At 22.1% G+C, this 15,511-nt stretch overlaps 8 protein-coding genes and 1 non-coding gene across 9 annotated transcripts; 3 read left to right on the top strand and 6 right to left on the bottom strand.

Annotated features, from left to right (window-relative positions):
• Window positions 1-291: 291 nt before the first annotated feature.
• On the bottom strand, window positions 292-1,597 carry DDB_G0284271 (hypothetical protein; the record flags this gene model as incomplete). The annotated part of the gene is made up of 5 exons (XM_633598.1): window positions 292-473; window positions 500-611; window positions 727-752; window positions 926-1,471; window positions 1,549-1,597. The coding sequence occupies 5 exons, from the start codon at window positions 1,595-1,597 to the stop codon at window positions 292-294; spliced, it is 915 nt and encodes a 304-aa protein (XP_638690.1).
• Window positions 1,598-2,002: 405 nt separating this feature from the next.
• DDB_G0284269 (hypothetical protein) lies at window positions 2,003-5,050 on the bottom strand (the record flags this gene model as incomplete). The annotated part of the gene is made up of 3 exons (XM_633597.1): window positions 2,003-2,202; window positions 2,307-2,458; window positions 5,043-5,050. The coding sequence occupies 3 exons, from the start codon at window positions 5,048-5,050 to the stop codon at window positions 2,003-2,005; spliced, it is 360 nt and encodes a 119-aa protein (XP_638689.1).
• Window positions 4,001-4,073, top strand: tRNA-Lys-UUU-15. Its single transcript has one exon. It is a non-coding gene; the product is annotated as a tRNA-Lys (tRNA).
• A 76-nt stretch (window positions 5,051-5,126) lies between the features above and the next one.
• On the top strand, window positions 5,127-6,953 carry eIF2a (eukaryotic translation initiation factor 2A; the record flags this gene model as incomplete). Its single annotated transcript, XM_633596.1, has 1 exon — window positions 5,127-6,953. One exon carries the CDS (start codon window positions 5,127-5,129, stop codon window positions 6,951-6,953), a length of 1,827 nt encoding a protein of 608 aa, XP_638688.1.
• Window positions 6,954-7,236: 283 nt separating this feature from the next.
• On the bottom strand, window positions 7,237-8,256 carry ppa1 (inorganic pyrophosphatase; the record flags this gene model as incomplete). Its single annotated transcript, XM_633595.1, has 2 exons — window positions 7,237-7,952; window positions 8,133-8,256. 2 exons carry the CDS (start codon window positions 8,254-8,256, stop codon window positions 7,237-7,239), a joined length of 840 nt encoding a protein of 279 aa, XP_638687.1.
• Window positions 8,257-8,941: 685 nt separating this feature from the next.
• On the top strand, window positions 8,942-11,165 carry DDB_G0284263 (DNAJ heat shock N-terminal domain-containing protein; the record flags this gene model as incomplete). The annotated part of the gene is made up of 5 exons (XM_633594.1): window positions 8,942-9,076; window positions 9,182-9,568; window positions 9,682-9,881; window positions 9,980-10,968; window positions 11,149-11,165. 5 exons carry the CDS (start codon window positions 8,942-8,944, stop codon window positions 11,163-11,165), a joined length of 1,728 nt encoding a protein of 575 aa, XP_638686.1.
• Window positions 11,166-11,365: 200 nt separating this feature from the next.
• nxnB (annexin I) lies at window positions 11,366-12,829 on the bottom strand (the record flags this gene model as incomplete). The annotated part of the gene is made up of 1 exon (XM_633593.1): window positions 11,366-12,829. One exon carries the CDS (start codon window positions 12,827-12,829, stop codon window positions 11,366-11,368), a length of 1,464 nt encoding a protein of 487 aa, XP_638685.1.
• A 633-nt stretch (window positions 12,830-13,462) lies between these two features.
• DDB_G0284303 (cellulose-binding domain-containing protein) lies at window positions 13,463-14,019 on the bottom strand (the record flags this gene model as incomplete). The annotated part of the gene is made up of 2 exons (XM_633592.1): window positions 13,463-13,785; window positions 13,920-14,019. 2 exons carry the CDS (start codon window positions 14,017-14,019, stop codon window positions 13,463-13,465), a joined length of 423 nt encoding a protein of 140 aa, XP_638684.1.
• Window positions 14,020-14,731: 712 nt separating this feature from the next.
• Window positions 14,732-15,427, bottom strand: syn6 (hypothetical protein; the record flags this gene model as incomplete). The annotated part of the gene is made up of 1 exon (XM_633591.1): window positions 14,732-15,427. The coding sequence occupies one exon, from the start codon at window positions 15,425-15,427 to the stop codon at window positions 14,732-14,734; it is 696 nt and encodes a 231-aa protein (XP_638683.1).
• Window positions 15,428-15,511: the final 84 nt, after the last annotated feature.

Genomic DNA, 15,511 nt, shown 5'->3' with positions numbered 1-15,511 from the left:
TATATATAAAAAATGAATGATAATTAATTAAATTCTAAAAATAAAAATAAAAATAAAAAAAAAAAACAAAACAAAACACATTATTTTTAAAAAAAAAGTAAACTAAAAATTATTTCTATCAAGATTTTAGAAAAAAAAAAAAAAAAAAAAAAAAATGATTTATTGTTTGGAAAGTTTTTTCATTTTTTTTAAAAAAGGTGCTTCAATCATTTTTTTTCTATAAATAAAAATTGAAAGACCAGCTAAAGCACTACAAGAAACAATTGGAACAGTTACAGCCACTGAAATTAACTAAGATCTTTTATCACCATCATTATCAGATGGACATGATGATTTGAAGTTTGTTGATAATAATACAGAGAAATCAGGATCAATCTTACATAATCTAATGAAATGTGGTAAATTCATAGCCACAATTATTGATTCATTATTTTTTGATTTAATTATTGATGACATATATGTGGATCTATCATCTGAATTAATCTATCAATGAATCTACCATATAAAACTTTTGAATCTTTTTTAATTGAAATATAATTTAAAGAGTTATCATCATCACCAATTGTATCAATTTCTGTATTTTCATCATTACAACCAATCTTTAACTTCTTCTATTGTATATTTTATAGTACATTGTTGATTTTGAATAGTTTGAGTGAATTGATAAATTGATTGATTTATTTCAATTGGTTTTTCCCAATTACTTTCTAATGAATAATTAATTACTAGATTGCCATAATAATCAATTTCAACTAATGAATAAATTAAAATTTGATAACTTGTTTTTTGATTATTGAAGAATCTACACTTGAACCTAATGGGCAAATTCTATATGGAATACTACAATCACTTGATTGCCAATCTAAATTACATAAACATACACCTTTACTAGTATCACAATAACCATTACCATATTCTTAGTTACAACTACTACCATTTGGACATTCAATAATTGCATTAACTTGATAATAAACTAAAGTGATTTGAGTTGATAAATCACCAACTGTTACAAGAGTTACATGACCTGAATTTGATGGTAATGAATTTTTTGCTATTGTACAATTGATTTGATAAAATGTTGATTTTGAAATTAAACATTTCTTACCATCAATTTCAATATCAATAATTGTAGTATTATATCCAAAATAACTACCACTAAATACCAAATTATCACCAACCCAATCAACAATATTAATTTGTGGATTAATAGTCTCCCATGACAATGAAAAGTTACCAATGCTATTATATGGATAATTTAAAATTAATATATCTGGTACATCTACAGTTTTAGAAACTCTAAATGAATATAGACTAAAATTTTTTATTGATAGTGATACTGAAAAACTTGGATAATTTATATCTGGTAAAATCCTTGCACCGCCAAATGATCCACCTAAATCTTCTCCAAAAATATAAAACATCCAATTATTTGCATCTATTTCTTCTCTAATAATATTTGCAACAACCGTTTCTATTAATTAAAAAAATTTTTAAAATTAGTAAAAAATAATTAAATTACAATAATTATTATTTTTAATTTTAACTTACTACATGGGGGCGGATTATTAAAATTTAAAAAATCATTTAAGTGAACCATGTTATCATTAAATATTGAATTGATGGAATTACCTATTTAAAAGAAAAATAAAAAAATAGTTTGAATAATAATAAATAATTTTTTTTTTTTTTTTTTTTTTTTTTTTTTAAATACTGGTTTACCAAATTAATTTCAAGATTTGGAGAATTTATTAACCATTTTAAACCTTGGGAAGTAAAAGTATCTATTTGTCAAGTAGTTGGTGACCAATTTTTTCCAAGATCATTATACAAGTGTATTTTAAAATTATTATCATTAATCAAAAGTGGGATTTCTATAATTAATAAAGAAAAAAAAAAAAATGAAAAAAAAAAAAAAAAAAAACTTACAAAGTAGTTGTGGTATTTATCATCGAAAAATTAATATTAAGATCTGTTGGTTGTTGCTTATATATAAAGAAAAAGTTTAAATTCCAGGTTTAATCTTTCCAAATGTTACACCATATTCAGAATTAGAATGAATTATTAATGTTGATGGTAATGAAGATGAAGAAATCACAGATCCAATTGAATCTAGGTGTAGATTATAAAATGAAACTGAAATAGCAGATTTTAAACATGAGAAAATTGATAGATCAATTGGGGTAGTTGTTTTGATTAATGAACCTAAAATTAATTTGAGAAAGAAATTAATTAAAATTATAAATTTAAATATATATATTTATTATAATTTTCTTACAATTGATAAACTCCAAAATTCCTTATTTCACTTGCTCTTACACCCATTGTAGAAGTTCTATTTAAATTATAAAAACCAGTACTATTTAAATCTGGTGTTACTCCATTTGAAAAAACATTTAGGAATGCAACCATACAATCAAATTCTGTTTGTTTCAAAGTAGATGTTTGTGCATCTACACACCTTATAAAAATAAATTTATATATAATTAAAAATATAATACAATTATAGAATTTATTCATTTATAGGAAAATAATAAAAGTAAAAATTAAAAATAAAAAAGTGAATGGGAAAAAAAAAAAAAAAATTATTTTATTTTTATATAATAAAAATATCTTAATTTCGACTAATGTATTCTCTTGAATAAGTCGGACCATTTAAAAATAGGATAACTCTAACAAAAACAGTTTTTTTTTTGGTGAAACCAATCCAAAAAATGTCTTTTAGAATTTTCCATTAAAATTAAAATTTGTAAAGAAAATTCTTAAATTTATTAAAGTTTGTTTTTTAAAATGTTTTTTTAAAATAAAAAATTCATTTTCTTTTTAAAATTATTCTTTTTTTTTTGAATTGGATAACGCAATTATTGGTTGCTTCTCCTTGAGATGCTAGATCTCATTTTATTTTAGTTTTTTTACAGGGTCTCTAAAAGAGGGGTTAGTTTACTTTTTTTTTTTTTTTTTTTTTTTGTTTCGAATTTTGAATTGTATTATAACTTTTGATTAAAACATATTTTTTGTCCAAACATTTTTCTAAATCTTTTTTTATTTTATCGTCTGGTTCGTGATTGATGTTGATGACATATTTGAATTGTTTTTTTTTTATATGAGTTTTATCCACAATTTCGCTTATTTTATGTAGGCATTTATGTTGCTTAATATTTGTGGTGTTGTTTGTAATTTTCAACTTGTTTTCTTTCTATTTTTTTTATTTTACTTTAAAAAGTTATAAATCTGGAAATTTTCTGATTAACTTGGGTCCCCAGGTTTTTTTTTTTTTGTTTTTTTTTTTTTTTTTTTTTTTTTTTTTTTTTTTTTTTTTTTTTTTTTGTTTTTTTTATTTATAGAAAGTACTGAGTGAATTGTTGTATTTTTTGAGATGTTTAGGAAGTGCTATTGCGTGAAGAGGTGAGTTCCATTGTCTGCTAAATTGTAATAGCTTTAGCGAGATTAATGAGTCTAATTCTTCTGGTCGTTGCTTTGATTTGATTCTTAATGTTTTGTTTATCACCGCTTGTGTCCTGTCCCATGCAGCTCTTTGTGTTTTAATTAGTTCACGTATGATGAATTATTATTTCTTTTTCATCGTGAATCAGTTTGTTTCTTTTTTGCCATATTTTTTCGAATATGATAGCTATTAAATTGGATATTAGTGCAATTTGTAGATGGTTTAAAATCTCCACATTCCAAGTGTGTCCACACTAAGTTAGAGTGTAGTTTAAAATTATTCTTTTTTTTTTTTTTTTAATAACATCACTCAATTTGAGTGTGTTCTAGGAGAGTTTATTTGTATTTTTTTTTTTTTTTTTTTTTTTTTTTTTTTTCTTGTTATTCTTATTTTTTTATTATTATTATTATTATTATTATTATATTATTATTATTATTATTATTATTGTTATAATTTTTAAAATTATTCTTTATTTTTTTTTTTTTTTTTTTTTTTTTTTTTTTGAATTGGTTAAAATTATTCTTTATTGGGTTTATTTTTAATTTAAAATTCAAAAATGCCCAGATAGCTCAGTCGGTAGAGCGCAAGGCTTTTAACCTTGTGGTCGGGGGTTCGAGCCCCCCTTTGGGCGAAATTTTTTTCGCCTACCCATATATCGTCGGAGGTTCGATTCTCATTCAGTCTCTAATCAAATGTGAAAATATGACTATTCAGAACTTTAAATGCCATTATGCGCATATAGAACATAATGACATCAAAAATTCATAATATTTGTTGGATCAATGAAGAACTGTCTGAAGATGAAAAACTTTCCTATTTGATTCTCTTTAACAAATGGTACAAACTGGACACTCTTGGAATATATTATGATTTTCAATCTCAATATTAATAGAAACATTGGATTTTTTATGATTTCTAAAAAAAAAAAATTAAAAGAAAACAAGATTTAAATTTAATATTATTATTTTTTTTTTATTTTTTTTTTTTTTCTTGTTTAATACCGATCACTTGAATATTTTTTTTTTTTTTTTTTTTTTGGAAATTATTTTTAATTAAATTAAATTTTTATTTGACAAATCTATTCGTCACTTTATTGTTTTTATTTTAGCACTGTGATTTTAATTAAATTTATTATTTTATTTTAATTTTTTTTAATTTATTTTATTTTTATTTATTTATTTTTATTTTTATTTTTTTTTTTTTGTGAAATTTTTTTTATTTTTTTTTATTTTTTTTTTTTTTTTTAAATTTTTTTTTTTGAAAAAAAAAGTTTTTTTTAAATTTTTATATGTGAAATCGCAAACCACAAAAGGGGATCACAGTTATAGAAAAACGATAAAGAGTGAGACAGGAGAGAGAGTAGTAAGAGCGCACATAGTATTAATAAATAATAAATAACTAATAATAAAATAATAAATAACTAATAATAAAATAATAATAATATTTTAAATAGTAATAATTTCTACATATATTTGAAAAATAAAAAAAGAATTAATTTTATAATAATAATATTAATAATAACAACAATAATAACAATTTTAAAATAATACTATATTTTAAATAAATACATACAAATAAACATACACACACACACACACACACACACATATATATATATATAATAAATTTTTCTATTTTTAAATAATAAATAATAATAATTAATAATTAATAATAATAAAAAGAAATGAGTGCCCCAAATAATAATAATAATAATACTACTACTACAACTACAACATCACCATCACCATCACAAAGCTCACCAACATTAACATCAGTAGCATCAAATAGTACAACAACAACAACAACAGAAACATTAACTACACCAAAATTACAATTTGTAGTTAGATCAAAAACCAATGCATATCAAGAGATTGGGCAACAATATGGAAAGAATTTAAATTTACCATCATATAGTAATGGAGATTGTCGTCATGTTGAATACAGTAAGGATGGTACATTGATTGCATATGTTAATTTGAATGAGATTGTAATTTGCAATAGTGATGGTGGATCAGTTCACTCTGTAATCAATAGACCAAATGTTGGAATGATATCATTTTCACCACAAAACAGTTTCCTCTTAACATGGGAGAGAATGTCAGAATACAATAACAATGAAAACAACCTCATTGTGTGGGATATCAAACAGGCCTCCATCCTCTATAAAACCTCACAGAAATATTGTAACCAAGAGAATTGGCCACTCATCAAGTGGACCGATGATGAAGTATTGGCAGGTAAATTGATCTCAAACGAGGTACACTTTTTCAATGGTCGTTCAATTGGTGTATTGGCAAAGAAGATCAAATTACAAGACATCTCCTCATTCGAGTTTGCACCAGCTACCAATGGTGGTCCATACAAAATCGCAACCTTTGTACCAGAGAAAGGTAGCACCCCAGGTTCAGCACGTATCTACTCATATCCAACTGTCAACGAATATTGCTCTCATTTGAAGTTTTTCAAGGCTTCAGAAGCAAAGGTATTGTGGAATAAAAAGGGTAACGCAATCCTTGTCCACACATTCACCGACACTGATAAATCGGGTAAATCATACTATGGTGAAACCGGTCTTTGGTTCCTCTCACAAGATGGTAGTAGTTTCAATCTCAACATCAAAGGACCAATTCACGACGTTCAATGGAGCCCAACTTTGGATCAATTCATGGTTTGCTATGGTAATATGCCATCACAAACTACACTTTTCAATTTAAAGGGTGAACCATTGGTCGATTTTGGTCTCAATCCAAGAAACACCATTCGTTTCTCTCCAAATGGTCAATTGTTATGTTTGGGTGGTTTTGGTAATCTTCAAGGTGATATGGACTTTTGGGATTTAACACGTTACAAGAGAATTTGTGGCACTCAATCTCATTGTGCCATTTACACTGAATGGTCTGCTGATTCCGTTCACTTTATGACCGCTGTCCTTTCACCACGTATTCGTGTTGACAATGGTGTTAAAATCATCAAATACGATAACACTATCGTCTATCAAGAAAACATACCTGAACTTTATCAAGCCTCTTGGAGACCTTTAAATCCACTCGTCTTCCCAAATGAAAGAATCGTCTATCCAAGTATACAACAACAAAAAGAATCTTCACCACAACCACAAAAATATACACCACCATCACTTAGAAATATGCAAGCTGCTCCACCAGTTGTAACTTCACCACCTGCAATGGGTGCTCCACTTCCAAGTGGTTTTAAAGTTTATTTAGCTTCTGCCAAATCATCATCAACTTTTAAACCAAAACAAAAACCATCATCAACAACAACAACAAACAATACTACCACCACCACAACAAAACCAGCTGCAGATGAACCAAAGAGAGAACTAACACCAATTGAAAAGAAAATTAGAAATGTTGAAAGAAAACTCAAAGAGGTTGAAGTATTAAAAGAAAAATTAAATTCTGGAGAATTTATTCCACCAACTGCAATTGAAAAAATAAATAATGAACAAAAGTTTTTAGAAGAATTAAGAAAACTTCAATCCGAATTATAAATAATAATAATAAAAGAAAAAAAAAAAAAAAAAAAAAAAAAAAAAAAAACCTATATATATTTAAAAAAAAAAAAAAAAGATCTAAAATTTTAAAATTAAATTAAAATATAATTTTAAGATATAAAAAAAAAAAAAAAAAATAAAAAAAAATGAAAAAAATTTTAAAAAATATTAATATCTTAATACAAATTAAGATCTTTTTTTTTTTTTTTTTTTTACATTAAACCAAAACATTATTTATTTTCTATAGTTTTGAAATTATTTTATTATTATTATTATTGAGTCAAAAGTTAAGTTTTTGAGCAGCAACATCAGCGGTAACAGTATTTGAATCATTTAAAGTTGTGTTTACAACAGAGAGTGATGATTTTGTTTTACCACCAACTAAATCTTTCCATTCAGCTTCAGTTTCCTCAATGATTTTCATGGAGAAATCAATTGATTGTAATTTACCATCAAAAGCGAATTGATTTGGACCTTTACCATCTGGGATTTTGTAATCTCTTAAAAAGGTGTAGACTTCATTAATTTTACCTGGTAAATGTTTTTCAATATCTTCTTGAGAGTTGATTTGTGAAGCAATTGGATCGTTAACGTCAATGCAAAGGATCTTCCAATCGGTTTCACCGGCATCAATCATAGCGAAAACACCAAGAACTTTAACTTGTTTGAATTCACCAGTTACACCTTGACCAGAACCAATTTCACAAGCGTCTAATGGATCATTATCACCTTTAGCACCGGTTGATGGGTGAGTGTGTTCTGGACTTTCCCAAGTTTGTGGTAATGCACCATAGTTGAATGGGTATTTGTCGTGAACAAATCTTAATTTACCATCTTTAACATCTTGTTTAATTGGATTCATATATTCTTTGGTGGCAATCTCTAATTTGGCATTGGTACCTCTTGGAATTTCAACTAACATATTAACAATTTGTTTCTCTTTATTAACCCATAATGGAACATCATGGAATGATGATACTGGTTTATTATCTTTTACTATATATTTATAAAATAAATTTTATATTTTTAAATTTTAAATTTTAAATTTTAAATTTTAAAATTAAAAAATAAAAGTGTAAAAATGTGAAAAAAAAAATAAAATAAAAACGATTAGTAAAATATTTTTTTTTTTTTTTTTTTTTTTTTTTGATCAAGAAAATAATAAATTATACATACAAAAGAAAAGACGGTATTCAAGTGAACCAGTTTCTCCTACTTGTTTAGTTGTGTATGTCATGTTTCTGTGGTATATGTTTTTAAGATGTGGTGTTAATTTTGAAAATGAAAAAAAATTTTTCATTTTTTTTTTTTTATTTATTTTAAAAAAAAGGAAAAATTTTTTTTTTTTTTTTTTTTTTTTAATGAAGTCGGTGGTAGTTTGAAAAAAGTAAAAAAATAAAAATAAAAAAAAATAAAAATAAATTAAATTATAAAAAAAATAAAAATAAAAATAAAAAACATTTGTTTATTTTATTTTTAGAATTGTTGATTTCTTTGATTAATTGTAGTAATAAAATAATAATTTTTTTTAAAAAGGTTGTTTTATTTTATTTGTTATTTATTTTTTATTCATTTTTTTTTTTTTTATAAAAATTACCTTATTTAATAGATTGTTTTAAAGAAAATCCTTAAAAAAACAAATTATTTTAGAGGTGGTAAAATTTTATTTTTTATTTTTTATTTTTTATTGTTTAAATAAACTGTTTAATATTGTAAAAAATAAAAAAGAAAAAAAATAATTTACTTGTATTTTTGGCGGTCTTTTTTTTAATTTTTTTTTTTTTTTTTTTTAATTTTTTTTTGAAATGTTTTTAATTTTTTATTTTCATAAAAAAAAAAAAAAAATCATTTTCATTCATTTACCTATATTTATATATTTAAATTTTCATTTCTCATTTTCCACTTTTTTTTTATTTTTTTTATTTTTTATTTTTTTATTTATTGATTCATTAATGAATTAATAATCAAATAAAAATCAAAGAAAAATGAATAAAATAGATAAAGATATCTTAAAGATATTTGAATCTAAAGAAAATGAGCAATTTGATGAAGATCAAGAAAAAGATGAAAAGAAAATGAATGAAGTTGATTTTTATTCAATTTTAAATATATCAAGAAATGTATGTGTACTTTTTTTTTTTTTTTTTTTTTTTTGGTGAGCCGTAGTACTACTAGACCCCTCCCCTTTTTTTTAAATATATAATCTAAAACTTTATATTTTTTAGGCAACAGATGATGAAATTAAAATTGCATTTAAGAAATTAGCATTTACATATCATCCAGATAAACAAACTAATGAAGAATTAAAAAAAGAAACTCAAGATATATTTACATTAATTACATTGGCAAAAGATACATTATCAGATCCAAAGTTAAGAGCAATCTATGATCAATTTGGTTTAGAAGGTATTGAACATTCAAAAGCAATCGTAAATAAATATAAAGAAGTTGATAAATTATTACAAGCATTAGATCGTATTCAAAAAGAGAATGAAGAAGATAAATTAATTCAATCATTCTCTGCAACTGGTTCACAATCAATTTCATTAGCATATCATCATGAATATAGACATTTTTTTTTTAAAACTTTAAAATCTGAAGCTCAATTTGATGTATGTGTTTTCTTTAAATATTTATATATAATAATAATAATAATAATAATAATAATAATAATAATAATAATAATAATATAATAAATAAATAATTAATTGTTTTTTTATTTTAGATAAAAACACAAAAATATGGTAGTTTTGAATTTGTACCATCAATTACAAGAAAAAAGAATTTAGCATGGTTTGGATTGGAAACTTCATATTTATATCCAATAACACAAAATACTGAATTATTTTTATCAAATAATTATAATGAAGCAAATGAAGGAAGTATTCAAACTATTGGTCTTAAATCATTATTATCAGCAAATACGTAAGAATCTTTTTTTTTTTTTTTTTTTTTTTTTTTTTTTATTATCATATGATCATATTATTAATATTTTATTATTATTATTTTTTTTATTTTAAAAGATATGGATCAATTCATTGTGCATTTTTTGATAGTTTTCAACCAGCTAGATTTGGTTGTTTATTAACAAGACAATTATCACCAACTATTACAGCCATTTTTAGAGGAACATTACAAAAGGAATTTTGGCAAGGATCTTTAACATTAAAGAGAATTGTTCAAAAGAGATTATTTGAGATTACAATTGATTCGAGTAATTTAGGTGGATTAAGTGGTAGTATAACAAGGGATATACCGATATCAAAGAAATCTAGAATCTCATTTTCGGTGGGTGGGTATGGTGGTGGATTTCCATTATATTCCGCCGGTCAGCATGGTTTTACAGGTGCAGCAATTGGGTTCAAGAGAAAGATTACAAAAGTGTTTGATATCGATTTATCAATGCATGTTAATCCATCACGTTATCTCTACGTCATTGGATTACATCATCGTTATCAGTCTTTGGAAATCCCAATTCCAATCTACTCGGATCTCTCTTTGAGCACCTCTTTGCTCTTCTTTACATTGCCTGCTGTTACATTATCATTACTTAAATACTTGGTTGTTAAACCATTGATGAAGAAAAAGGAACAAAAGAAAATAATGGAGAAAAAGGAGAAATACGCTGACCAAGCTAGAAAGGCAAAGAGAAAAGCTGAGATGGATATTACATTGGTTAAACAATTGGTTGAGAATAAAGTTTTAAAAGAGAAAACAAAGAATGGTTTAATAATTCAAGAGGCTGTCTATGGTAAATTGGATGAAAAGGTTGATCATTCTGATCCTTTCTCTGTTGAATTCCCTCCAACCATTGATGTAACAATTCCACTTCAATACCTTGTAGAAGATAGTAAATTGGTTTTACATGGTAATAATAAAAAAAGTGATCTTCTTGGTTTTTGGGATCCAAGAATTTCCGAAGAAAAACAATTAAAAGTTACTTATTTTTTTCAAAATAGGTTACATAGAATTACTGTTAATGATATTGATCAATTATTAATACCATTAAAATGTAAAGTATATTATATTTATTATTATTATTATTATTATTATTATTATTATTATTATTATTATTATTATTATTATTATTATTATTATTATTATTATTATTATTATTATTATTATTATTATTATTATTATTATTATTATTATTATTATAAAATATTAATTATTAATTTTTTTTATTTTATAGCACATTTAATCCAATAAATTTTAAAAAAAAAAAAAGTTTGTAATATTACAATTTTAAAAAAAGTAATATATATGAAAAAAAAAAAAAAAATCAATTAAAGTATTCTTTTCAAAAACATTATTATAATTATTAATTTAAAAAATGATAAATAAATAAAATAGAATATTCTATAAAAAGTTAAAAAATTAATTTATTTATAAAGTAATTTGAAGAAATTTCAAACTGTTAACATTGATAAAATGATTTTCTTATATCTAAATGAAGTTTTTGAAGAAACTTCATTTATTAAACTATTATCATAATGAGAGATATAAGCTTGTTTAATTTTACTAGCTTGATGTTGTTGAGTTATTGTTAAACGAGTTAAATCAATTTCATTAATTCCCCAAGAACCACTTGTTAATGCACGATTAAATTGTTCAGCCCAATATTTTGAAGGTTCTTTTGAAAATAATAATATATCTAATAACGAAATTTTAACTTGTTTAATTGATTTCGATACACCAAATTCTAATTCAATTGCTTTTCTTAATGAATGTCCTTTTGGATTTGAATTTTCATAAACACGATCCAGTTCACTTAAATGTGAAAAAGAACGTTTGCTTAAAATTTCAATGAAAACTTCATGATCTGTTCCTTTTTTATGTTCACCAGCTTGATATAGTCTATTGGAATCAGTGTTTATTAAATTCATATCCAATGATTGATTTGAATTTGAATCACGGTCATTATTTAACATTGAAATTAATAATTGTTTCATCATGTTACCATTCACATTTGCACCATTTGAAAATTTAGCAATTATATCATGTTCAATGTTTTTACCATACTTAACTAAATAAATTCTTTTAATTAATTCTTTTTGTTCATTGGTTCTTGTTAATAAAATTTCCAATAATGTATTTGAATTCTTTGTTTTAATTGAATTTTCAATATTTAATGTATCATATATACTTGGTTCTGTTAAAATTGAAATTAAAGTACGTCTATATTTTTGATGAGTGTGACTTGCTAATTCTGTTTCTAAACTCTTATTATATTTATCATTAAATTTCTTCATTATTGCTTCTTTTTCTGCATAATTTCTATGTGCCAATATTGAATTAATTGATGTATCATCAACATATGAGTATCTAATTGATTGTTTTAAAATTTCTGAATCTTCAACAATATTATGTGTAATTTCACCATAATCATAACATTTACAAATTAAACAATAATCACATTTTTCAGTATGATAATTATTATTATTATTTTTATTATTATTTTGACTTGAATTTCCTTTTTCAATTGTATTATTATTATTAATATTTGAATTTTTAACATCTTCAACTATTTCTTCATTTGATAATTGGTTGTCATTATAATTGATTTCTTGATTCTCTTCTTCATTATTATTATTATTATTATTATTATTATTATTATTATTATTATTATTATTATTATTAAGATGCTGATCACCACTTTTAATTAAATCAATAATTTCACTAACATTATTTGATTCAATATGTTCTTTTTCAGAAATTGATTCTTGTGCTTTTTCGGAAATTGGGTCTTGTACTTTTTCAGAAATTGGTTCTTGTGCTTTTTCAGAAATTGAATCATTTTCAATATTTGAAATTTGGGTTTTACTTGGTGATGAAGGTGATGATGTATTGATCTCTTTTTCTTTGTACTCCATTTTTGTTTTTTTTTAAAAATTAAAATTGAAATTTATAAAAAATTAATTATTATTAAATAAATAAAATATAGTATTATAATATGTATTTTTTTTGTTTATGTGCGTTTTTATTTCTAATTTGTTTTTGGTTTTTTGTTTTTCTTGAAAAATGAAATAAAATAATACTGAATATTTATAAGAATTTTATTTCATTGTTTTTTTTTTTTTTATTTGTCTTAAAAATTTTTGGAAAAAAAAAAAAAAAAAAAAATATAATTTTTAAAAAGATATTAGATATTTTGACCTCATTCTTATAATTGTTTTAAAAGTTAATATTTTAAAAACTGTTGTCGTCAAAAAAAAAAACATTTTTTTAATGTTTTTACTATTTAATACATATTTTTCGAATTCTTTAATCATTTAAAAAAATCATATTAAATGAAAAATGAAAAAAAAAAAAAAAAAAAAAAAACCCCAAGTAGGGAGTGTAAAATTTATATTGAAACAATAACAATATACGAATTGTTTCTTAATTATGTGCAAGTAATAAATTTAATATTAAATTATAATAAATAAAAAATAAATAAATAATTATTTGAAAATGAGATTATATATCTTTTAATTTGAATTTTATTTTTTATATATATTCTTCATTCAAAATGATATTGCTTCTAATGTTAAATTAGCAGGTTCAGAATCTTGTAAAATGAAACCAAAAATCCAATTACTTTTTGAACCAATTGAATTTTGATAAGTTGGTAAAATTAAATTATTGGTACTTTCAATTTCTTGTACATTCCAAATTGATTTTCTATCTCTAATTTTTAGTGTATAATCTCTTAAAATGTAAAATTGTGTTAAACTAAAATCTAATTTATTTTCTAATGTTACTTCCCATTGAGTATATTCTGCACCACCTCTATTTCCTTGGTTCCAATTCCCAATTTCCTTTTGTGTAATAATAACATCTTTGCAATCTAAATTTAATATTATTATAATTATTTTTAAAATAATGAAAAAAAAAATATATAAATATTCATTTCTTATAAATTTAAATTTTACATTTATTGAAAAAAAAAAAAATAAAAAAAATATATAATATTATATTTACAATTATTTGGGTCATTGGAATTACAATAATAAACATTACTTGAGCAGGATACAATTCCTATTATTAATAATATTGGTAATAATAAATTTAATACTCTCATTTTTTGATATATTTAAAAATAAAAATTATCTTTTTTATTTTTTTTTTTATATAAACCAATACTTTTTTTTCTTTTTTTTTTTAAAAGTTTTTTTTTTTTTAAAAGGTTTTTTTTTTTTTTTTGGGAATAATAAATAAAAATGATTTACCCAATACCTTTTTTTTGATATAGATTATCTTAATTACATGTTTGCTATAATTTGTATATGTGGTTTTTGTGAAATAACCTTTTAAATTAGGAAATTTTTTTTTTTTTTTTTTCTAAATAAAATAAAAAAAAAAAAAAAAATAAAATAAAAAAAAAAAAAAAATACAATGAGTGTGTTTACTATTATTTTTAAAAAATTATTAATTGTAATATTTGTATAAATTAATATGTTTAGAAAAAAAAAAAAATAAAAAAAAAAAATAAAAAAATTATTTTTTAATATTTTAAAGTAATATTTTTTATTGCTCCAATTAGAAATATTATTGGTAAATTATCTAATGATTAATTGATTCTATAAAATTAAATTATTAACTTTAATGTATGTATACTATTTATTTTGTTTTGTTATTATAATTTGATAATTCTAAAGTTTGATTGAGTAATATAATATAATATATAATATTATTAAAAATTTCATCTTTTTTAGAAAATAAATAATTTATTTTTGATAATTTTTTTTAAAAAAAATAAATAGTAATATTACAAAAATAAACAAAAAATTAATTTATTTAAACCAACTTTCTTTGAATCTATCTAATTGTCTCATAACGCTATTAATTGAAAAAAGGGATTGATCTGCTCTATCATTTAGATTTCCTAATATTTTATTTTGAATTTCCAATTCTTTTTGAATTTCAAGGCTAATTTCGTGAATTGTTTTAACATCACCTAATAAATAATCTAATTCTTTATCTTGTTTATCCATTAATGATTTTTTATATTCAATTTGCTCATTTAAAAATTCTGTATCTTTAATTTCATTTTGATGTTTTATATAATTGGTATAATTATTACTTTTATTATAATTATTAAATTCTTGATTTTTTAATTTATCACTATTTATTTTTTTAATTACTTCTTCATTTGATAATTTTATTTTAATATTATTAATTTCATTTTTTGATTCCTTTAAAAATTCATTCCTTCTTTGAATTTCTTGTTTTGGTATATTTTTAAATTTTTCATTTTTATTATTATTATTTTCAATAATTTTCATTGAATTTGAAATATCATTTAAATCAATTTCTATATCATTTATCATTCTATTGATTTCTTTAGTATAAAATTTAAATTTTTTGTTTGAAAATGTATTAGTTTCATTTAATAATGAATACCATTTATTATAAATTTTATTAATATTTATAATCGATTCACTGACTGACTTTTCCATTAAATTAAATGGGTCAATATTTTGGGACATTATATATAAATTTTTTTTTTTAATTATATATAAATTATTGTTTTTTTTTTAGTTATGAATTTGATTTGTTTTTTTTTTTTTTGT

This window comes from Dictyostelium discoideum (assembly GCF_000004695.1).
Source record: "Dictyostelium discoideum AX4 chromosome 4 chromosome, whole genome shotgun sequence".
Taxonomy (NCBI): Eukaryota; Evosea; class Eumycetozoa; order Dictyosteliales; family Dictyosteliaceae; genus Dictyostelium; species Dictyostelium discoideum.
This window is presented reverse-complemented; position numbering and strand designations above follow the sequence as displayed.